The sequence below is a fragment of the Mastigoproctus giganteus genome, chromosome 10, assembly GCF_048544385.1.
Source record: "Mastigoproctus giganteus isolate SK-2022 chromosome 10, ASM4854438v1, whole genome shotgun sequence".
Classification (NCBI taxonomy): domain Eukaryota; kingdom Metazoa; phylum Arthropoda; class Arachnida; order Uropygi; family Thelyphonidae; genus Mastigoproctus; species Mastigoproctus giganteus.
The window spans coordinates 9,083,993-9,110,152 of record NC_143584.1 but is presented as its reverse complement, the minus strand read 5'-3'; the positions used below and the strand labels follow the sequence as shown (position 1 = coordinate 9,110,152).

The window sequence follows — 26,160 nt, the reverse complement described above, 5'->3', positions numbered from 1 at the left end:
TTAACAGCATAACACCTCCTCCCTCCCTATCCTTTCTGTACACATTGTACTCCCCAAATTCCAGTTCTGCATTCCTTATATCTGTGTGACACCACGTCTCTGCTATCCCAACAATATCCGCCTTTGATGTCTTGACCAACACTTCAAATTCATCAAATTTATTTACTATACTTCTAGCATTGGTATACATGCAAGTATATATGTAGCTATCCTTATTATTATTTACCCTAACACATCCCATATACCCATCTGTTTCACGATGACTGCTATCAGTCCCTGAATCCCCCAGGACCCCTCGCTCCAGGTCGCTACTTATTCTAATAGAAGTTGTGTAAGAATCACCTTCATCTCTGCCTGCAGCTACTTTTAATCTTTTAGTCTGTGAATCCCCCCCCCCAAAACTAGCAGTTTTCTGACCCACCTAACACTGCCTCGATAGCATCAGCAAATATTCTTGCACCCTTTCTATTTAAGTGTATCCCATCCCTGTAGAAGCAACAGAAGTTTAACATTGACAAATGCAAAGTACTGCATATGGGTAGCAGTAACCCCACAGAAATTTACCAACTGGGGTGGTGTTACACTCACGGTAGTGAAGAATGAAAGAGACCTGGGAGTAATTGTGCATTGAGATATGAAGTTTTTTGAGAAGTTCAAACAGGCTACCAGAGTAGGTCATGGGTATTGTTAAAGAAATACAGGAATTTTGCAAGCAGGGATAAGGAGGTGATTATCCCCTTATACAATGCAATGGTCAGGCAATACCTTGAGTACTGCGTACAGGTCTGGAAGCCCCATTTTAGGAAGCATGTAGAGTTGCTAAAAGATTTGCTGGTGAGGAGAAGAAAGGGCACCTCTTTCTTAAGAAGAAACACTTAAGTTCTGCAAATTGCAGGTTCTGGAATCTAGGCACCTGCAAGGTGATCTGATTGAGATGTATAAGGCCTTGAATGGACTGAGAAGGCTCATTGCTGATGGGATTCATTGGCTTGCTCAGATTACAAACCTGAGCGGGCATGCATTCAAACTGTGGAAAGATAGTTGCAGAATAGATGTGCAGAAATTTCCTTTTAGCCAGCGGGTAGCTGATTGCTGGCACATACTTCCATCTGTTGTGGAAGCTTACGAAGAAAGGCATAAGTTCTGCAAGTTGCAGCATCTGGAGACTAGACATCTGCGAGGTGATCTGATTGAGATGTATAAGGCCTTGAATGGTTTGAGCAGGTTCAAAGCCGATGGGATACTTCGGCTTGCTGAGACTAAGAAGCTGAGGGAGCATAGTTTCAAATTGAGGAAAGACAGTTGTAGAATAGATGTGCGGAAGTTTGCCTTTAGCCAGTGGGTATTTGATTGCTGGAACAGACTTTCATATGTTGTTGTGGAAGTTGACAGCTTAAATAAATTTAAGGCTGAAATAGACAAAGATTTTGGAGTGACTGAATGGGCAAAATGGGAAGGGCTTTTTTTTTTTTTTTTTTGCTGATGGTGTATAAGCTTGCTTTCTTACATCATATGCCTCTACTAATGCTAACACACTTAATTCAGTTTCCGAACATGGTCTGCTTTCTTTACAACTTTTCATAATGAAGCATTTCCACTGAAACATTTGCATACAGGTATGCTGTTGGCAAAAGTGAATTATTCTCATATCATGGGATATCTAGGTACTTTTAGGAGGACAATGTGATTATATTTTATAAATGACATAAAATAGTTTAAAATCACTTACACAGGAAACTGTTCATCCCACTTGGGACTACACGTATTCTTGTTGTAATCAGTCTTAACAGGAACCCCTCCATCGACACTTAATTCTACATATGGGTTTGGTTTGAACAGAATACCAGAGGAATTCAGTTTGGCAGATACAACTAAATGAAGTAACAAGTACTCACTGAAAAAATTTTATATGTAACAGCACAAAATAAAAAAATTCAAAAATATAAAATAAGAAAAAAATATATATACACACATACACTGCCTAGGCAAAACATTTTGACCACCTACTTAATAGTTGATATATCTTCCTGTTGCCACCAGTAGTGCTATCACAGTGAGGCATGGACTCTACAAGGCCTCTGAATGTTGGACGAGGTGTATTGCACTATCGATCCAAATGCTGGATCTGTCAATCCATGTAATCCCAGAGATGTTCTACGGGATTTGTATCAGGTAAATGTGATGGCCAAGGTAGCACCTGGAAGTCGCTTTCATGGCTGAAAAACCACTTTCAAACAATACCAGTAATGTGACAGGGTGCATTATCCTGCTGAAACAAATGTGCCATCTGGGAGGACAGTCATCATGAAGGTGTAACAGTCATGAAGGGGTATACCTGATCAGCCACAATGGACAGGTAGTTTTTGCATTTAGAATGAATGCTGAGTGTGGTCTAAAGGTATGAAGACTCCAAGAGCTTCTCAGGAGAACATCCCCCAAACCAAAACACTGCCACCATCTGCCCATTTCAGCAGAGCCAGGGCATTGGAGTGATGATTCCTTTCTACAGTTTGTTGCCATACACTCCATAATACCATCCACACAGGATTCATCAGAAAAGGCAACTTTTTTCCCCCCAGTTTTCAACAGTTGACACTTCAAATGCAAACATCAGGCATCATTGGCAGTGGGTTGCAGTACACACGAGTACCATGACTAGTGCATATTCTGAACATCCATACAGTGAAGGGTTTGTTGGATTATGGTCTTGGAAACACTGCTGGTCATCCCCCCCAGTTAAAGTCCATGGGTCAGGCATTCCACAGTTTTCCATCTACTGGCTCACACAAGACAGAACAACCTATGTTCACCACAACCACTAATGAGGCATGGGCACCCATCACTGAACTGGTGACTGCTGCTGTCCACTATCTATCCATTAAGGAATACCTTAACTACAATTCTCCATGACAGCCCGCAAGATATGCAGTTTCCATAATACTGAACCTTTGACCTGGTTCTCATTACTCATCCCTTTATCAAAGTCTGTCAGGTCACATCTGTTGCATACGTGGATTAAGTACTTTGTATGGACTGCACACCATGAACCTACAGTATCACATTTATTAGCTCTCACCACAAGGTGCCACCAGCAGGAGAGGAATGGCCAATTGCTAAAACATGGAGTGGTCATAATGTTTTAACTGGACAGTGTATATTGGAGTATAATGACACTATCACTACTGTTGGTGATGATTGTGTCATTGCCAACATATATAATAATATTAGTTTATTAATCAAAACATTGTACATAGTACCACACAGTAAAGCAACAAACAACACAGCCTAGCATATATCCAGCAATACCTTGCTTAGCACGGCTTCAAACAGCACAGGTTTCACTATAACATGGTTTTCAATTAAGTTTAAGTCAAAAATTTACTGTACATATTAAAACTCATTTAATAGCCTACACACATACTCTGCATATATGCTGCAGTACAAACTCTATTGTCTCACATGCACATGTGCCAATAACTCCCCGTGGGCAGTCAAGCAGCAATATGCAACAGTGTTCAGTATTCTTAATTCCATCCTGACGAGGTGACGTGATAGCTTTTCAAACTTTTCATTTCACAATTTAATTTTTACCCCTTTAAATAGGATCGAAAATTATTTGCATCTTGGGTAGAAATCACTGCCAACAACATCCGTTCTGTTTGGCAGCATGTTTTGCCCCATTTGGCAAATGATTTCACTGGTCTTGAATTGCAAATTCAGACAACTGCTGAAGACATTGTGAAGATCGGAAAAGACTTGGGATTCAAAACTTTGGACACTGCCAATGTATGTGACTGCATTGACTCACCTGCAAATGGCTTAGATGATACAGCTCTCCTTGAAATTGACAAGAAAACTGCATATGAAGAAGAGGAAAACAATTGTGAAGTGGATAACACTGAAGTGTCACCAAAATAATTTTCAACAGAAGAATTGAAGAAAATTTTTCGGGGGGTTAACTTGGCCTGCGAGATGATTACAAATGAATATCTGGAGGCTGAACATAGCATCAAGATACGGCAAATTTTACAAGGTGGGATTCAATGCTACAAAGATTTGCACACTGAGAAAAAGAAGAGAAGACTTCACCAGACTTTATTGTTGAAATACCTAAATAGACAATAAAAATTTTTTCTCATCTCTCATGATGTTACCTTTACTTAATAAAATGTTTGCAATATTTTTTATTTCAAATCCTTTTAATTGGCTATCAAGTGCATATTGTTTATCGATTTATTATAATTTGTTTATAGACTATTTTTCTGGTATGCATTCAATTAAAATCCATTATAATTATACCTCAATCAGCACGGTTTCACATAACACGGAACAGTTTCGGCACCAATTATCAATGCTATGCGGGGTATTGCTGTATTTCATTATTTTAAAATAAAATAAATGTAACATTAAATTACAAACATTTGCATGAATGTAGCTGAATTTTTACAGTAAGTAACAAGTCAGTTAATGCATGCAGCATGTTTCATTCCAGGTGCATTCAATCTTTATTTTTTAAATTAATTGAGCATTTTCTTTTTCTGTGATTACTAATTAAATAACTAGTGATATCTAAAATAATTTTTTTTTTTATATATTCACTTCACTTCGCTGCACCTACTTCACAATGTAATATTTACTCCCTTTTTTGCAATACTTCAATCAAATCCTCCTGGAATTTCAATAAAAATTGAAATGCAGCATGTCTTCTATGATTTAATAGAATTAATATTCAAATAGTAAACAAATAGCAACACATATCTCAGATTGTAGTAGGCAATCTTCACTGCACCTATTGTAGTTTTAAATGTTTTTCACCAACATAAGGTTGGTGAAAAACATTTTAAAAAAAAACATTTAAAACTACAATATAAATATACCCAACCTCAGAGGCCTGTTTGAAGAATTCACTGCACCTACTTCACAATGTAATATTTACTCCCTTTTTTTCAATACTTCACTCATTTCCTCCTGGATTTTCAATAAAAATTGAAATGCAGCATGTCTTCTATGATTTAATAGAATTAATAATTAATTAATAAACATTTTAAAAAAGTAAACAAATAGGAACACATATCTCAGATTGTAGTAGGCAATCTTCACTGCACCTATTGTAGTTTTAAATGTTTTTCACCAACATAAGGTTGGTGAAAAACATTAAAAAAAAAAAAAACATTTAAAACTACAATATGAATATACCCAACCTCAGAGGCCTGTTTGAAGAATTCACTGCACCTACTTCACAATGTAATATTTACTCCCTTTTTTTCAATATTTCACTCATTTCCTCCTGGATTTTAAATAAAAATTGAAATGCGGCATGTCTTCTATGATTTAATAGAATTAATAATTAATTAATAAACATTTTAAAAAAGTAAACAAATAGCAACACATATCTCAGATTGTAGTAGGCAATCAACATTTACTTAATTTTTCCTCAATTTTAATAACAACTGAAATGTAATACTTATTTCCCATTTCTGCTGTGATTAATATAGTACGCAAATTGGCATTAACCCCTGGCCTGCGTGCTGTGACAGGTCGGTTGGAACATTCAGTTAGTATTAGTATTAGTAATGGCTGCATGGTGAAAAAAAAAAACCGAATAAAACAATGATAAAAAAAAAATAATAAAATAAATAATAATAATTAATAAAAGAGAAGGTAATTAAACCTATCAACCTATGCACTTCCCTGACCCGAAGGTACTATCCAGATGACCTTTGAATTTCCCCCAACTGTCAGCCTCTACCACCCATGTAGGCAACTTATTCCAGTAATTTATAACTTGCTGGCTAAAATAAAACTTCTAGCATCATTTATAATCTTGAAAATTTCGTCCTCATTCATTTTACTGATGGCTCTCAGAGCCTTAAACACCTCAATCAATTCTCCCCTCAAGTGTCTAGTTTCCAAACTCTGCAACTCACATATTTGAAGTCTTTCTTCATAAGGACGCCCTTTTGCCGATCTCACCAGGCGAGTTACCCGTCTTTGCATCCTTTCAAGAAGCTCGATGTCTTTCTTTAGGTGCAGTCTCCATACTTGAACACAGTATTCCAAGTGTGGTCTAACAAAAGCCTTATATAATGAGATTATCACGTCCCTATCCCTACTTGCAAAAGTTCGATAGATCATCGATAGGACACCATGGGCCATCCTTGCATGCTGTTTACAGTTCTCTGTAATCATCTTTTTCTTAGGTTGCAATAAAGATTCTCTCTCTCTCTCTCTCTCTCTCTCTCTCTCTCTCTCTCTCTCTCTCTCTCTCTCTCTCTCTCTCTCTCTCTCTCTCTAATACAGTAAATTCTTTAAAACTTTCCAGATTTCAGAGAGGTATACCTATTTGTTCAGCAGTTTTGGAGAAGCATTTTTCAATGAATATTAAGGACTTACAAGAGAACTCATTTACATCTGTAAAGATTTATATTGTCTGAAAGATACAATGGTACTCAAAAAAATTGCAGAACTACCTTGTCCTTTCATCTGCTTTGCAACCAGCAGGATTTAGACTGCATTGATAGTGCAATAGTCTTAATTCTTACAGCAAAACAAACTTTCCTTTGTAATGAGTTGTCCTGATATTGCACTAATTTCAAACAGGTGGCCTAGCCAAAAGATTAATTGGCTGAAAAATGAGGGTGCTATCACAGTCTGTTTCAGGATTAACTGGTCCCTCATCATATAGCAGGTAGCCTCTCTAGTGACAGTACTCAGACAAAACAGATAGCTTTAGCTATATTACAACATTGAAAACTTTGATTTCATATACTGCATGGCAGTTCAACTTCTTCACAAAAGTTTAAATAACTTATTTACAAAGGTTTTGTCTACATGTTGCTACTACAGATCAATTACTATCTGATGGAGCAGTTTGACCGGAAATAGGCTTTAAACAAATGGTTGATTAACCTTTTCATGAAGCCTTCTATTTGAAAGTACTGCAATACCACAACAACTTGTTGCGAAGTCAGGTTTGTTCTACTGTGAGAATTAAGACCACAGCACTGTTTGTGCTAGTAGTTCCTCTCATAAATCACATTACTGCAGCCATTATAATTCTTTCTTCTTAAGAAAAAAAAGCCGCTAAGTGGATTTTCTTATTTATTGATTTGCAATTTTTTTTTTTCTAAAACTTTTGATTTAAATTTAGTAGTATAGCATTATTTTGTGTCTTTCTGATTAATCTGGTGTATTTATTCCTTACTCAGCCTTGTAATTGCATAAAAGTATCGGTAAGGGTATCATATCCACATGTTACGAGTTGCACTCCGCTGAACAAGAAGATTTTTAGCCATATTTAGCTGCTTTATTGTCCAATTGATACATCAAATTATTTTCTATAAGTAACTTATAGACCTAGTCAGGATCGTTAGTTTATTCTGAATTGAGACAGCGAGATTTGGAAGTTAATTAATACTTAAGTGTCCGTAGATTTACCATTTGTAACTTGCGCCATTGTTATACGATACGTTTTATCCCAAACTAGATAGTGTTAGTATATATAGTATAGTATATAATATAATATTGTCAATTAATCAGCAAAATCTACTAATTTTGTTAAACTTTGTTGTTAATTAAATTGTACTTTTAACTAAATACATATAACGACTTAGATTACAAATGAAACAATTAATTAATACATAACTTGATACGGAAGTTATATAAACAGAACTCGTAGATAATTTTCGATACTGAAAAATATATATAGCGTTATAACTGTGTTGGGATACAAGTTTAGGGTTATAATTTTGTACTGAAATTGAAATTTTATTGAAATTAAATTGAAATCATGACTCAGACCAGAGCAGCAAAGCAAAAGGCGCAAGCTAATTGGAGTATGGCTCAGAGGAGAACTGAGTGGGGACAGTTACCCTCTGAATCGCAGCCTTTTAAAATGCACTGCTTGCATGATGTTTGTGGAGCAATCGAGCACGGGACATGATATTGCCATGGGGGATGTCTTTGTGTGTGTGTGTGTGTGTGTGTGTGTGTGTGTGTGTGTGTGTGTGTGTGTGTGTGTGTGTGTGTGTGTGTGTGTGTGTGTATGCGCGCAATGCAAGGAGTGTAACGAAATCAGTGACAACTCAGCATCATTATGGGCCTATATGATAGCTTGAAGGACAGGGTGGATGCCCTCGAAGGATTTAAAGTGAGGGGCTCGTCAAGCTCTCAGCTGCCCACATCGATGCCAGAGCTTGCACTTAATCATCACGCAACACAGCAGCAACCCCCAAAGCAGAAAGCTTTTTCCATTTTTTCCTAATTTAACATTACGAGTTACAGAGCAAATTTTTGAAGCAATTAGTGCGTTTTCACGGACACTACGGCGAATTTTTTCTTCCGATTTTTTGATTAATCGTACCGTTGACTCATTGATTTTATAATGTTTTGCCACCGAGGAGGCACTTTCACCATTACAAATTTTATCTAATAACTCAATTTTATTTGCTAATGTCATCACGTTCTTTGATATTTTCACATTTCTCTTGTTATTCGTAGCCATATTTTTGTAGGGGTTAGAAAGAACTTGTCCACGATAAAATCACTTTCTTCCGTTAACACACTCAAAAAAGTCTGTTTTACACTGCAAAATGATAGATTTATTATTTTTGTAAGCATATCAATTTATAAATTGATAAAGTTATTCAATTTATAAGCATATAAATCAAAAGCAAACGATGAAACCTTCCATGACAAGCACATAACACATACTGAACAAGGATTAGCGAGAAACATCCACACTAGCAATTTTGTCACCCCTCTCCCCAGACCTACTGAGCACTGTTTTGACCAGAAAAGATAATTTTAGCCTCGCCCATGTTTTTTTATGGCGAAAAATATTCACGGCGCTTTAAAATTCACATTTTTTTAGGTTTCATTTTATATTAAATCGGCGATGGCGAATACACGAAACCGTGAATACAGATACTGCGAATAGCGGGGGTTTACTGTAATCATAAAAAAAAAAAAAAAAAAAAAGACAAAATATTCATCTACAAAGATGACATCTAGCTAAGCTCTAATTCTGTATTGAGCCAAAACCATGAAAGTTGAGCAGAACACAGAAAACAAAAATTAAGAAATGCATAAGGTCATTCCAACTGAGAACAAAATAACATACAACTGGGATAAAATTAGGTTACAGAAGCAGTATCTCTGGTATCTTGTAGTAGTAGTAGTAGTAGTGGCATGTGATGCAAGAAAGCAAGTGTATGAGCTTATGCAGCATCAGCCAAAAAAAAAAAAAAACACACCATTCCCTCCAAATGCCTGTCCAGTTCCTCCTTAAATTTATTCCACCTATCAACTTCCACAACAACAGATGGAAGTTTGTTCCAGCAATTAACCACCTGCTGGCTAAAGGCAAATTTCCACATATCTATCCTACATCTGTCCTTTCTTAATTTGAATTTATGCCCCCTTAGGTTTGTAATCTGAACAAGTGGAAGGATCCCATCAGAATTCAGCGTGCTCAACCCATTCAATCAGATCACCGCGCAGATGCCTAGTCTCCAGCCACTGCAAGTTGCAGAACTTAAGCCTTTCTTGGTAAGAGGATCCCTTCATTCCCCTCACCAATCTTGTTGCCCTTCTCTGTACACGCTCAAGCAAATCTATATCCTTCCTAAAATGAGGCCTCCATACCTGTACACAGTACTCAAGGCGTAGCCTGACCATTGCCTTATACAGAGGGACAATCACCTCCTTTTCCCTGCTAGCAAAATTCCTATATGTCATTGACAAAACCACATGACCTGTCCTGGCAGCCTGTCTGCATTGCTCAGAAAACTTCATATCTGACTGCACAATTACTCCCAGGTCTTTTTCATTTTCTACCACCTTAAGTGTAGTATCACACAGTTGGTACGTTTCTCTGGGGTTACTTCTACCCATATGCAGTACTTTGCATTTGTCAAAGTTAAACTTCAGTTGTGAAAATAAGTGTACAACTTTAGATAACAGAATTAGTTTTATATTAAGTTTCTCTGTTAGGTTAAAGGTTACAGGTTATAGAGAATAAAAAAAATAAGAAATGGAAATATCTGAACGAAGTTTTTTATCCTAATTAAAATTTTTAGGTATATATAACTGCTTCCTCAGAGTGAGCTGAATGTACATCCAGCACACTCTGAAGAATCAGTTTAAAATTTGACACGTGAAATATCACATGTAAATTATCAGTTTCTTCTTTCTGTATTCAAATGAGAATAGATACCTATTTTCATAACTCACATGGCAAGTGCTCATTTGATTATAGTTGTGTCTTTGGGGAGGTGAGGCCAAATTCTTTTGAAAGAACATACAACTGGGATAAGTATCCCAGGAGTGCAATTGAGTATATGCAGGAATTAATAAATTATTAATACACTATATTGTTCTCTAATATGTATACAAACTAGGGAACAATAAAATAAAATAAAAAAAAGATGACTTATGACTTCCATATGAGATCACTGGCATTGGTCTCAGCTGCATATGTGATTGACTTTCTGATCCAGCAGGCATATTTCTTAATGTAATATAAGAACTGGAGAATGCTATACATTATATATCATTTTTAAAATAATTAAATGCACATGGCATAATACTTTAAGAGTTTAGTATCTATATAATATCGGTGTTTAGATACACCATAGACACTCTTAAAAAAACTACAAAGTAGTTGTTGTGGGCATCATTTGCTCTTTCTCATATTGTGCTCTGTCTTCACGACGAGTTGCCATGATACTGCACTACCTCAAATAAGTAACGCTTCACTAATAGAGAAGACTATTGCTACTTATTCTCAGTGAGTACCACCACCCAGACATGTTTCAAGGCTATTGGCCTATCATCAGTGGGTGGGCAGGTACCCTAGTATTGCAGACATGATGGCCCAGTTGTGAAGTTAATCGCACAATATGAGAGATGCCAAAAGGTGTATAAGATAATATTTAAAATAATTAAATGCACAAGGCATAATACTTTAAGAGTTTAGTATCTATATAATGTCGGTGTTTAGATACATCATAGACACTCTTAAAAAAACTACAAAGTAGTTGTTGTGGGCATCATTTGCTCTTTCTCATATTGTGCTCTGCCTTCACGACGAGTTGCCATGATACTGCACTACCTCAAATAAGTAACGCTTCACTAATAGAGCTTCACTAATAAAAGCTTCACTAATTATATATCATATAAGAATTAAATTTAACAATTTCTTTTAGCTATAGATGTAAAAAGAAAACTTCAAATGTGAGAGGACATGAATCAGTTTAATCAAGAAGTTGCCTTTAATTCTTACAGATTATTAGTAATGCATTTAATTTATCTGAAACTCATTAGATATAAAAAAAAAAAAAAAAAACCTTTATAAAACTTATATTACCTGTTACATTGAGCTCAAACAGCGAGCTACTAGGTGGTACTTCACTCATTCTCTTTACAATTCAGAGTTTCAAACCTAAATAAAACAAATGATATATCAAAAATCTCATTAACCATTATATTCAAATTTTATCACTTAAATTTTATAAATTCCAAATTCTCCATTATAAATAGTTTTCTAAAAGTTTAGAATGCAGATACTATATGATTCTGCAGTCTAAATTTGTTTTAATCCTAGCTTCTCAGCATCATTAGCATTAGTAGAGGCACATGATTAGTAGAAAGCAAGCTTATGCAGCATCAGCAAAAAAAAAAAAAACCCTTTGATTTCACCCCTCCATTCATTCCAAATACCTATCCAGCTCAGGCTTAAATTTATTTAGACTATCAACTTCCACAACAAAAGATGGAAGTTTGTTCCACCAATCAATTACCGGTTGGCTAAAGTCAACCATCTGCACATCTATCCTACAACTGTCTTTCCTAAATTTGAATTTATGCCCTCTCAGGTGATTATTCTGAGCAAGAGGAAGAATCCCATCAGCATTGAGCATACTCAAACCATTCAAGGCTTTATCAACTCAATCAGATCACCTGGCAGGTGCCTAGTCTCCAAACACTGTAATCTGCAAAACTTAAGCCTTTCTTCGTAAGAGCAACCCTTTGTTCCATTCACTAATCTTGTTGTCCTTCTCTGTACTCATTCCAACAGCTCTACATCCTTCTTAAAATAAGGCCTCCAGACCTGTACACAGTACTCAAGGTGTGGCCTGACCATTGCCTTATACAAGGGGATAATTACCTCCTTATCCCTGCGAGAAAAATTCCTCTATATCACTGACAAGACACCATGAGCTACTCTTGCAGACAGTCTGCACTGTTCAGAAAACTTCATATCTGCCTACACAATTACCCCCAGGTCCTTTTCCTTCTCTACCACTGTCAGTGTAGTACCACAGAGTTGATACGTTACTCTGGGATTACTGCTTCCCATATGTAGTACTTTCCATTTGTTGATGTTAAACTTCATTTTCCGGCTCTCAGCCCATCTGCTCAACTTTTCTAGATCCTGTTGCAGCAGCATACTGTCATTACTGTCATTAACAACTCTGTCAACCTTCGTATTGTCTGCAAACTTGGACATTAAGCCTGATATACATTATCAATATCATTTATAAATACAGAAAACAACAATGGACCCAAATACTGAACCCTGAGGGACTCCACTAGTAACATTAGTCCATGAAGAGCAGTGTCCATTGATTACCACTCTCTGTCTTCTCCCGCTCAATCATCCTTTTATCCATAGCAGCAATTTGCCTCCAATGCCGCACTGCTGCAATTTGTGCAGCAGTCTTCCATGTGCAATAGTATCAAAAGCCTTTCTAAGATCGAAATATACGATATCAAAGTCTGCATCCAGCATCCAGTTGCTTTGTGACCACATCATAGCATCCAATCAAATAGGTCAGACAAGACTTCCCCTTAACAAACCCATGCTGTGTCCGAGCTATAACTGAAGTCTTGTCTAGATGATCCTGCAGTGCTTCTTTAACCAGTGCCCCCATTAATTTCCCTGGAACAGAAGTTAAACTAACAGATCTATAATTACTTGTGTTGCCCTTTGATCCTCCTTTGTGAATTGGGGTCACATTTGCACATCTCCGGTCCATGAGTACCTCCCCTGAGTCCAAGGAAGTTCTCATAATTATGGCTAAGGGTCAGCATTCAGCAAACAGTCAGCATTCCATTCACTGATTAACTTCAAGTTCATAAAACCAACTTTCCTCTTCCTAACTTATTTTTTTTACTTCTGTTATCTGGAACACCTCTCTTTGCATGTATGCACAAAAATTCAAGTTAAATGTCAACAAGTATCTTCTGTTTTCTCAGCTTTCAACCCATGCACGTTACTTAGGTATATGGGTTCTAATAGTTTTTTTTTTTTTTTGAAATACAAACACAAAGAGTGAAGGAGATAAAAAAAAAAAAAAAATTCAGAAGGTATTCTTTGCTCTATAATTACTCCAATAGTACAGAAAGCTGAAAATACAATAAACAATAAGCTCAGGGCATTTTGAGGGGGGAAAAAAATGTTCGATACACAGGTGAGTCAAGAGCAGTAGCCCATTCCCATAACAGTGGTCTCTGACTCAGAAAGACAGTCAGAAAAATGTTAACGTTAGAAAGACTAAGAAAGATGTTAATTTTTCAAAAATGAAATGAAATGTAACCAGCTGTGAGGAAAAAATGCAACAGTGTGTTATGCTTTTCTGTTGTAACTGTCTGGGGACTTGTTTATCCCTTCAATGACAGCAATAAAGCTAGATCTTATGCTCTTTAGAAATGAATACATTTGTTCACGAATAACTAATATAATTTTTAAAGGAATATATCACCCAACAGGTAAATCCATTATTCAAAAAAAAAAAAAAAAAACTCAAATGCACTTGTGTTATCAGTTTTGGGTCACTCATCAGGCAATTGCTTCAATTAGTGAATATAATTGAGTAAAAAAAAAAGACTTTAAATGGATTAAGTAAACTACACGCCGATGATATCCTTACTCTTTCCTGGACAACACAGAGGACATAAACTGAAAAAGGGTGAAAGCAAGACAGATGTGCAAAAATTTGCATTCACCCAGAAAGTAACAGTTTCTTAGAACTAGTTCCCATTTAGTTTCTTAGAACTAGTTCCCATTCTGGAAGTGGATAATTTAAATACATTCATGAAAGAATTAGACAAATTAGAGAGGATAAACAGCTGCTTATGATATCCAGAGGAATTCTGATCAAAGGTTACTGCATGTAGAGATAGTGAAGAAAACCTGCTGACTAAGAGAAAAGAGGTTCTGAAACGGTGGAAAGAGTATTTTGAGAGTATCTTCACAGGTGGTAAGGCTGAAACAAAACAGTTATTGTACTATACGGTAGAACCGTGCATTAAAGATCCCAGCTTCGAAGAAATTCAAAAAGTTATTAAGTGCTTAAATAACTTTAAAGCACTGGGGAGCTGATGGAATAACCGCAAAGTTGCTCAAAAATGGTGGAGTGACACTATGGAGAAAAATACATAATCTGATACTATCAATATGGTCTGAGGAAAAAATCCCGAATGACTGGACACTTGGAATCATACAGCTGATTCACAAGAACGGTGATAAACTGCTTTGCTCTACCTACAAAAATATTACATTGTTGGGTATTACTTACAAGGTTTTGTTGGGAGTTCTTTATAACAGATTAGCAGCATATTCAGAGAAAATAACTGGAAAATATCAGTGTGGTTTCAGACACAATCACTTAACAACTGACCAGATTTTCATCTTGAGGCAGATACAGGAAAAAGAATTTGAGTACAATATACACTTGATTTCAAACAAGATTTCAAACAAGCTTTTGATTCCCTCAACGGAGAGGAAATGACCTCCTTCTCTTGGGCATACCCACAAAGATTGTTAGGCTCATAAAAGCATCCCTGGCTGGCTCTAAGGCAGCGGTGATAATTGGTGACGAGTTGATGACTCCCTTTGACATTATTGCTGGTGTTAGACAAGGCGATGCACTCTCTACTGTGTTATTTAACTTGGTTTTTGAGGTGGCTGTCAGAAAATTAGAAGTGACTGGACATGTAGGCACAAAGACAGTGTAGGCCTGTGCATATGCTGATGATGTCGCTATTATTAGTAGGACTAAAGGAGCACTGGAGGAAACAAGTCAGGCTGGATAGTGAAGCACAAAGAAGAGGACTTATGATAAATGAAGCGAAGACAAAATATATGGAAGTCTGGAGAATGGCAGATAACATAGAAAATTTAAGGACCAGCGGCTTCTCGTTTGAGCATTTCTCAAACTAGAAATGCACTTCTCGTTAAAAATTTCACCCTATCCAGGTTCGTAGATAAACCAGTCCAACTCTATTACTAATGAAATTAAGTCCTGCATCCTGAGTAGAAACAAATATTTCTATGCACATGAAAATCTAATGAAGTACAGAGTTTTGAACAGACATTTAAAATTAAGCATACACAAAAGTCTCATTAGACCAGTAAAGATGAGCAGTTGTTGAGAGTGTTTGAGCGTAGAATTTTACAAAAGGTTTTTGGGCCCATACAAGACATTGATGGATCCTGGAGGATCAGAATGAACCATGAACATCTTATTCAGGGTGCAGACAAGATTTGTGAAAAGCCAGAGACTTGCCTGGCTGGGACATGTTATGAGCATGGATGACAGCAGAACAACTAAGAGTATAATGAAATGGAAACTTACTGATAAGAGGGTGAGAGGAAGACCGCGGAAAAGATGGATGGATGATGTAAAAGAGGACTTAAAGATCATGAGAATAAGAAGCTGGAGAAGTTTGACTTCTGGGAGGGCTGATTGGTGGAACATCATTGAGAAGGCTAAGACTCACTCTGGGTTATAACACCAGAAGAAGACAGATGAGATGGATAGTATTATTTTATTTTATTTTTTGGATGATGATGCAAAGATTGCTTCCTTGCATCATCTGCCACTATTAACATTAATAAAATTAGGAGTAGCAGATCTAAGGATTTATTAACATAGAGGTTAATGGGCAATGGTAAGAAAAAGTTGAGAGGTAGGATTAAATTAGAATGTCTGAAATTCTGATCAGACACAACAGGAAGAAGTAAATGATGAGAAACTTGTCAATCAATTCAGCCCTAGAGAAACTGCACAGGCCTACTAGGGTAGAATTTTTCCTAGCATGGTCTGTGCTCATTAGCAGGATAGACTTAAAAGAAAATGAATAAAATTATCAGAAGGTGAAGACAGGTCATGTGAGAAGTGTTTTTTTTTTTTTTTGATTATTTAATTAATTTATTTATTTTTTTGCTATTGATGATTTTTGCTTGTTGTGGAATTAAGTTGTGGAGTTGAGAAATTTTAGAGAAAATTCATGAAGGTAAAAAGATTAGTTCACAATTCAAGTTTCATCATCATTCACTACTGGCCTGTCATATAGCTTAATGCACATAGTATCCAAAATAAATTGGGTACCTTGCTGATTGATTTCGATGTTTTGGTTTTTATTGAAATCTGGTTAACAGAAGATCAATCAGTACAGGATCTTTGCTATAACTTGTTGTTGTTGTTATTTGGTTTTTAGGAGCATTAGCAACGAAGGCCGTATTGCTTCGGGATATGCGGTGGTCATTCCCTGACCTATCCGCATCCTCCGTATTTGGTGGTGACGGGCTCGAACCCCAGTCTAATCAAGAAGCGTGTGCTACGCACTGCTGCTCCTTCCCACCTGGCTACGGAGGCACCTGACATGTGAAGCAGTGGGCAACACACACACACACACACACACACACACACACACACACACACACACACACACACACACACACACACACACACACACCATAGTCCAAGGGTTTGGCCCGTCACCACCAAATATGGAGGATGTGGAAAGGTCAAGGAATGACCACCGCATATCCCGGAGCAATATGGCCTTAGTTGCTAATGCTTTTAAAAGCAAAAATTTTTGCTTTTAAAAATTGTGATTTTTAAAGCAAAAATAGGCAAGATAATTTTCATCTTGCATTCAATACAATACGTTTTCTGATGTGCATTAGTAAAAACTGCACATCCTGGGTTTGAATCGTTGAATTGGTAGGACCTGCTTATTTATCAAATATGTCTTATGATAGAGAAAATTTAAAATGAGTGTTAAATTCTTTGCTTGACATTTCAACAGTATCTGTTTGTCAAATTCCTATTTATTGTATAACTGTGAGCTTTTATTGCTCGATACATCAATGTGTTTGTTTAACACAATATTAAAAATTGGTTGGAATCCAAAGAAAATTAATTTTTAAGGTGATTTCTGTTAAAAAAGGAAAACATTAAAGAAAAAAACTTCCACCTGATTCCAATTTGTTCCCCTTTCTTGAAGATACTAGAAAACTAAATGCTTCCCTATTGCTTTTCTCAAATTTTCTTAGACTAGAAAAAATGCATTATCATTTACCTCTTAGAGTCAGAGATGACGTAGCTGAATTAACATCAATCAATGAAAACCCCTGCATGGTTTTTTTTTTTTTTTTTGAATTCTAGATGTTGTTGTGCCTAGTCCATTTTTCATTGGCCACAGCAACATAAAATCAAGTTCTATAGTGGAATTACAAGAGGAGAGGCATCACACAAGCTTCAAATAGTGAGCTGGTTGTAGAAAATCCCTGGGAAGCATCATCTGCTGTAGCCCACAGGAGGGTCACGTCTTGAGCTATTTCTAATATTTATGTTTTTGGCAGTACACAAAAACATCAATATTGAGCCATACTCTAACATTATGGACACTTTCCTTAGAACTAACCCTGTCAGTAGTAGTGGCATGTGATGCAAAAAAGCAAGTGTATGAGCTTATGCAGCATCAGCCAAAAAAAAAAAAAAAAAAAAATCACACCATTCCCTCCAAATGCCTGTCCAGTTCCTCCTTAAATTTATTTAACCTATCAACTTCCACAATGACAGATGGAAGTTTGTTACAGCAATTAACCACCCGCCGGCTAAAGGCAAATTTCCGCACATCTATTCTACATCTGTCTTTTCTTAATTTGAATTTATGCCCCCTTAGGTTCATAATCTGAACAAGTAGAAGGATCCCATCAGAATTCAGCGTGCTCAATCCATTCAAGGCCTTATACACCTCAATCAGATCACCACACAGGTGCCTAGTCTCCAGCCACTGCAATTTGCAGAACTTAAGCCTCTCTTGGTAAGAGAATCCCCTCACCAATCTTGTTGCACTTCTCTGTACACACTCAAGCAAATCTACATCCTTCCTAAAATGAGGCCTCCAGACCTGTACGCAGTACTCAAGGCGTGGAAAGTGTCCATAAAGGGCCTTTCATATTCCAGGACCCTTTTCCATAGACCTGAATACCTTTGGGATAAACTGGAATGCTAGATCTGAATACAGCAGTTCAGTTCAGTTTATGTATAACTGTCTCTGGTGGTGCTCAGACTGATGTCCATCTCCACCTATATTCATGTATCCAAGTGGAATATATATACAGTGGATTCCGGTTATTTGGGCCACCGGTTAATTGGGGCAGCCGTTTATTTGGGGCAAATCTTAAAAAACAGAACCCAATCAAGAAAATAGCCAGGGTTTACTTCACTTTATTGGGACAACATGCCGTTTAATCGGGGCAGGAGACTGCAGCACTGGAGATCACCCTACGATTGTCTCCGACCGTACCACGTGGTTCGGTCCGATTTCTGGAGGTCACAACCATAAAACAATAAAAACAATTAGCAGTCACCTGTTTATTGGGCTTTTCTGATAGCACAATCTATCATAAACGGAGAGTAAACTCGATCTTACTGAATTTGCGATAATACCGACAGCTGGAATTCTGTGGATTATTATGGTGAAATGTGTTTACACTTCCATGAAATCTTTAATCATATAAAAAAATTAATTTTCAGATCTTCTCTTCATTCCTATTTTTAAAGCTTTGTAACTCGTTACTCCGTTCTCACTTGCACGTATTGTGTTACTTGCAATTTGTGTGTGCCGTGTTCTTTATTATTGGTTGCTTATCTTTTTACTGTTTTATATTTTAACCACCACCCACAAATGTCAGTGATAACAAATGTCAACTAGTTAGTATGTACATGTTACAGTACGTATTAATTCCGATTTTCACGTATCATTTAATTTTTTAATTGGTAAGGTAACAAAGGGTAAATTTGTGCTTAATATAGCTTTACTTTTATAGCCTGTGGATAATATTCCTCCTATTTTCGCTAATTAGAATCGCTGTTTAATAGAACTAAAATTCAATTCACAAACGTGATCACAATGAACAGCGCTTACTACACATCGTATAGTGGATGGTACTTTTCTTAGGTGACTCCATCGTAACATGATTTGATTGTATAGTGAACCAATTGTAAAGCGGGGGTCCATTGTATTTTTAACTTTTTTTTAAGTGAAACTTCGGATAATTGGGGAAGCCGCTTAATCGGGCCAAAATGCACCAGTCCAGATGTGTCCCAATTAACCGGAATCGACTGTATATATATATATATATATATATATATAAAAAAAAAAAAAACAGTAGGCAGACCATTTATCCACCAGAAAGCAGGCAACCACATCCCGGTGTCCGTCTCCGCACATGGGTCTACTATACTGTCTGTGTAAGTAACACAAAAATCCCGCATCCACCAGCAGTTGTGCAAGTCTGATGGGTGCCAGCGTCTGGGCTGCCCAAAACTAGGAGCAAAAAAAAAAAAAATAAATAAATAATAATAATGATAAAATAAAAATAAAAATTCCCCCCAATCCCCCACCTCTCTTTAACCAGCCCGCAGGGAATATGCCCACTTCTACTGATGCCAGCAAACAAAGCAAAACTAATAAAAAATAAAAAATAAAAAATTTCCCCTTTATAGGCAAGTCTGAGGGGGTGACAGTCTCCTGCTTCTAGGCTGCTTGTGGGTGCGGGATTTTTGTGTTACTTACATAGACAGTATAGTAGACCCACTGTGCGGAGACGGACACCGGGATGTGGTTGCCTGCTTCCTGGTGGATAAGTGGTCTGCCTACTGTTTTTTTATATATTCCACTTGGATACATGAATATAGGTGGAGATGGAAAGAAAGAATACTCCCAAAAAGCAATCCTGCATCAGTAATATTTAACTGACGCCAGCAAAAAACAAAAAGGTACAGTCATGTAGTCATACTAAAAACCTAATCTACACTAATCAAAATAGAGAGCTGCTTCCTTTTAAGAAATACGCTCCTACAAAATTCCTGTAATAGCTTAAAACGTTTTTCATCAATCAATCAACCATTTTGTTTCAGTTCCCCTGTTCAATGTAGGCAAACTAGCTCTTAATTTACTTCTAAATTCTTCATAAATTGGGAAATCATACAAAACATGATCCCAAGTTTCATTGAACCTACAGGAGCACAAGGGATCTGTTTCCAGACCTAGATCACATAGCTTAGATTTTAATGAGCCATGTCCCATTAGCAAATAAGACACTTCCATAGTTGGGTAAAACCACTAAGTCTTCTTACCCGTATTAAAACTTACTTTTGGAATAAACAGCCTGGTAACATATCCAGTATTACTTGTGCTCCAACAGTTCTGCCATATTTCATTTAACTTTAACCATATATTTTTTTTCTCATTTTTCCTATCTACCAAAATGTCATTAGTAATGCCCAAAAATGAAATCTGAATTCCCTTTCTCAAGAAATAGCTGAATGCCCTAAACGCTATATATAGATCTAGCGGAAGGGTATCAGCAATTACCTGGATTGCATGCGTAGAGACAGTTTTACATACTCTTAATATTGTTAGCAATATGGATCTCTGAATTGAGTTAATTTTATTCCTAAATTTAATTACATTAATTCTCTTAAACCAGACAGAAGCAGCGTATGATACTATAGGTAAGAATATAACCTTATAATATAACCCAAGGACCCTTTTACTAAGTCTCCAGTCCTTTCTAGTAATCCTTACAATAGAGGCAGTAAATTTTTTAACCTTGCCACTCAGATATTCAAGATGTGCCACAAACGGCATATTATCATCTATAATTATGCCAAGGTGCTTGACCTTAGAGACCAAAGGTATCTGCTTATTATTAATAAGTACACAAGGAGGCCTATTGTAATCAAGTTTCCCTTTAGTCAGCATCATAACCGTCTTAGTAGAAGATATACTAAGTTTATTATCTGTAGCCCAATTGGCGAGACTATCCACAACCATCTTAATTTTACCCTCTATATCCCTCCTTGATTTTCCTTGCACGCACAACACTAAATCATCCGCATACGCGGTTTTATGACAAATCAAGTGTATCATCATCATGCAGCCACATATTAATTACCAGATTCCAGAAGACTGGACCTAACACTAATCCCTGTGGGAAACCCCTGTTAATATCTCATTCAAATTTAGAATGTGGTGCCTTAACAATAATTCTCCTCCCATTTAAATAATCATTTAGCATTTGCATCTAATAAATCCAGGCACTGTAGTGTTCTCAAAGAGGCCAACACACTCTCATGCCAAACAGTGTCAAAGGCCCCCTCAAAATCTATGAAGAGGGCCAAGACATATTTTCAATTAGAGTTTATACTATAATTAACAAGGTCGTGTATTGCATCCTCTGTCAAGCTTTTTCTTTTAAAACCAAATTGATGTGGAAAATCTAAATTCCTGGCCAAAAATAAAGCCTCCAATCTGATTAATATCAATCTTTCCAATACTTTTCCAAGATTTGGTAACAATGAAATAGGCCAGTAGCCTCTTGGATCAGTAACTGGTTTGCCAGGTTTCCTTATTAATTTTAGTAAAGCCATCTTCCAGAACCCAGGTACAGTCCCAGAAATAAAACATTTATTAAACATATTTAATATAAGATCAGGAAACATATCTACAATTTTAATAATACAGCTATTCTCAAGCTTATCAATTCCTGGAGTTTTATTAACATTCAATTTAGAGCAAACTGATCTAAGTTCAGTAATATTAAACAATTCAACATCATTATTACCAATATACCTAAAATTCTCTTCTCTAACCTTCCTCTGATACTCAGAATTCTCATTATGTTTATCCATCAAAAATAATTTATCAGTTATTGTAGTTATAGTTGTTAACCAATCAGTAGTTTCCCCATTATCAGAAGTAACTGTACTTATTACATTATTTACATTTAGTTTATTCCTGGTTAACTTAAACAGAAGTCCCCAGGGATCAGTATTCCCAACATTAAAAACCAGATCTTGCCATGCTTTAATCTTATGATTATAAATGGCTTTATGATACAACCTCCTTTTAATTTTATACAAATCCTTATACACCTCAGCCTCAAAAGCACCCCAACTTCTCAACCTGTGATACTTCCTCCTTAGGTCAAACACCTCATGCCTTAGTGCAGTTAATTCAGCTGACTACCAAGGTACTTTATGTGTAATGTTTCTCTTATGCTTAACAGCAAAACAAAGCATTCAGTAACATAGACTGGACATAAAACACATTCTGTTGCTGTAACATCATTCAAAGACTGGACATTATTTGAATCTATACTATTATGCAAACAAAACAAACTTTCTCCAATTAATTGATTTAAAGTTTAACCTAGTGTGATCTTGTAACACAGGCTTATTTAACTGACCTTTGTATAAACTCAAATAAAACAAAATGGATCTGTGATCACTATTAGTAAAGTTATCCTTAACATCCCAATAAGAAATTCTTCTATCTAAAGACTGACTAACTAAAGTGATATCAATATTAGAACTGCCATATAAATTGTCAAATGTATGCAGCTTATTAGGCAAATTTAAAATATTCAAATTATAACATAAAATAGAATCTTCCAACTGTGCCCCTCTGTTGTCTCCTCCTCCTGGCGCCTCCGTAGCCAGGTGGGAAGGAGCACCAGTGCGTAGCACACGTTTCTTGATTAGACCGGGGTTCGAGCCCGTCACCACCAAATACGGAGGATGCGGAAAGGTCAGGGAATGACCACCGCATATTCACGGAGCAATATGGCCTTAGTTGCTAATGCTCCTAAAAAACCAAATAACAACATAACAACATCTGTTGTCTCCAAAACGCTATGCCACATTCTAGATTTAGCATTTGCATCTAATGTTATGATTACATTACTGCCAGCCACAAATTCCATAAGTCTTTTTAAATATTGAATACTAACATCAATACTAATAGCAGGAGAACAGTATAGAGACATCTGAATACAGCAATATGCTCCTCTTTCACAGCTGAACTGCTGACAGCACTGAAGGAGTAATGACCCCAAATTCCTGCTGCCTCACAGAAGAAACTAGCCAAGTGTTCTACAATGGATCAATGCAGTTAGTAAGTCCTTGGGTAAATACAGACCAGTCAGTCTAATTTCAGTGGTAGGGAAAATCATGGAAGTATGGATTAAAAATGCAATACATGGGGCAGCAACATAGAAATGGCATTCTAAAGGAAACAGAGCACACTTTTGCAAAGGGGAAAAATCTTGTTTAACTAATTTGGTTAGCCATTTTGAAAGAGTCACTCATGAACTGGATATAGGAAATAATTTCGATATTCTTTATTTGGTCTTTTAACAATGCATTTGACTGCCCCGCACAAGAGGTTACTGTTTAGTATTAGCCATGTGGCACAAGAAAGGCAAGAAAACAAATAATAATAAAATAATTAATTAATTACTTAATTAATTAATCAAAAATAATAACAGATAAATAATAAAATAAACTACCTATTTGATTCCCTCCTCATGCAGGTCTCTATCCAGCTGATCACCGAATTTTCCCAAGCCTCAAACTGACGGAAGTAACTTATTCTAGTTAAAGACTAAAAGAAAAATTAGGGCTAAAGCCTCAAACCACATAATTTACTAGACATACAAGTTAGTGCAATGCATCAGTATGTAGTAAATCACCAAAGTTGGTGAAATGGTATTGTTTCCATTACATCTCACATTGTGAATACCTTCACGAGTTGTCTGTCACTGGGGTTTACACATATGACTGTGTCTCAGGAGTATCAAGACTGGTCCAGCAACCGAACATCCAACCAACAATGATCTTGTTGTTAGAAACAGCTTTTGATACAAGAGGGCAATGGAGGATAACAAGATTCATACAGAGTAATAGAAAGGCTAGAGTCTGTCAAAAACAATCTAGTATGACAGTGGTATCAAAAGAGGTATTTCAGAATCAGGAGCGGATTAAGGTCGGTTGAGACCCCTTAAAAAAAAAGAGAGAGACAGGGAAAATAAAAATACATGTTAACCAATTTTTTAAATAAATAAAAAATATTATGTGCTATTAATGTTTTATTTCCAATAAAATTTGAATATAATATATGTATAATATAATTAATAATAGCATAATAATAATCACAAAGTTTTGAACTAATATGTTCAACTAATTTGTTGGGGTTTTGCGTGGGCCCTTCAGAAGTCGGGGCCCAGGGCGCGCGCCCGGTGCGCCCGCCGTTAAATCCGCCTCTGTTCAGAATGCACATCTCATCATATCTTGTCAAATATGGAGTATCACAGCTGATGACATGAAACAAGGTTCTACTTATGCCTGTCAGAAAAACACAAGAAGGGGCAGTTACAGTGGGCATAGGTATATACATCAACACCAGACAGTGGAGAACTAGAAAAATGTTGTCTGGTCTGATAAATGCCAGTTCCTTCTGCTTCATGCTGATGGGAGGACCAGAATATAGAAGATCCATCCTGTCAAACGTCAACAATGCAAGCTGGTAATGCAAAATAATAGCGTGGTACGTTTTTTGTGATGTACATGGATCCATCTAGTGAAGCAACATTTGGATATGTAACAGATTATCTGAAATTGTTTCTACCCAGGCACATCCCTTCATGGCTGCTGTGTATCCACCTGCAATTTGGTTCTTCCAGAATAACGCAACATGTCACAAGATCAGAATTGAACGGAACTTTGTATCATCTGCAAACTTGGACATTAAGCCTGATATACCTTCAATGATATTGACGAAGGTATATCAGGCTTAATGTCCAAGTTTGCAGATGATACAATGGTTGGCAAGGTTGTTAATGACAGTATGCTACTGAAACAGGATCTAGAAAAGTTAGGCAGATGGGCTGAGAAGTGACAACTGAAGTTTAACATTGACAAACACAAAGTACTGCATATGGGTAGCAGTAACCAAAGAAAAATGTACCAAATGTATGGCACTACACTCAGGGAAGTGGAGAATGAAAAGACCTGGAGGTAATTGTGCAGTCAAATATGAAGTTCTCTGGGCAGTGCAGATTCCTGCCAGAACATGTCATGGAGTCTTGTCAATGACATATAGGAATTTTACTAACAGAGACAAGGAGGTGATTATCCCTTTGTATAAGGCAATGGTCAAGCCACACCTTGAGTACTGCATACAGGTCTGGAGGCCTCATTTTAGAAAGGACGTAAAGCAGCTAGAACGAGTACAAAGAATTGCAACAAGATTGGTGAGAGGAACAAAGGGGTACTCTTACGAAGCAAGGCTAAAGTTCTGCAAGTTGCAGCATCTGGAGACTAGGCACCTGTGAGGTGATCTGATTGAGGTGTATAAAGCCTTGAATGGGTTGAGCAGGCTCAATGCTGTTGGGATTCTTCCTCTTGCTCATATTATAAAGAACCTGAGGGGGCAGGCATAAATTCAAATTGAAGAGAGAGATAGTGGTAGAATATATGTGCAGAAGTTTGCCTTTAGCCAGCAGGTAGTTGATTGCTGGAATAGACTTCCATCTGTTGTTGCTGTGGAAGTTGATAGCTTAAATAAATTTAAGGCTGAACTAGAGAAACATTTGGAGTGAACGGATAGGGGAAATGGGAAGGGGTTTTTTTTTTGGCTGATGCTGTATAAGCTTGCTTTCTTGCATCGTATGCCTCAACTAATGTTAAAGAATGCAAAAGAACTAGTTCCAGAAACATGAGAGTGAAATAGGGCTGCTGGAGTAGGCTCCCCAATCAACAGATCTTAATCCAATTGTACAGATGGGAGATGAGTGGTTCAGACTCTTCAGAGTATAGATCTGCAACCATTTAATTTACAACAGCAGTGGTCAATATGGACCAACATCCATATAGAATGCTTTTGACATTAGTTTAGCTGAGGCCATGCCACAATGAATCTAGACTGTTCTGAGAGCTAAATGGGATCTACTTTTGACGAATATACAATAAGTGGCCACTAGGCCATTTACTGTACATATATACATCACAAAGA

The 26,160-nt window shown here is 36.8% G+C and overlaps 1 protein-coding gene across 6 annotated transcripts in view; it reads right to left on the bottom strand.

The window, feature by feature from the left end:
• Positions 1-26,160, bottom strand: part of Su(dx) (WW domain containing E3 ubiquitin protein ligase suppressor of deltex) — a 382,533-nt gene that overhangs the window by 305,079 nt on the left and 51,294 nt on the right. For all 6 annotated transcript variants that reach the window (XM_090383423.1, XM_090383427.1, XM_090383426.1 and 3 more), the window contains 2 exons: positions 11,369-11,443; positions 1,730-1,871 (listed from right to left, as the gene is read on the bottom strand). In XM_090383423.1, the coding sequence (XP_090239549.1) occupies positions 1,730-1,871; positions 11,369-11,417 (191 nt within the window). In that variant the 5' untranslated portion in view covers positions 11,418-11,443. The remainder of the gene's footprint in view (positions 1-1,729; positions 1,872-11,368; positions 11,444-26,160) is intronic.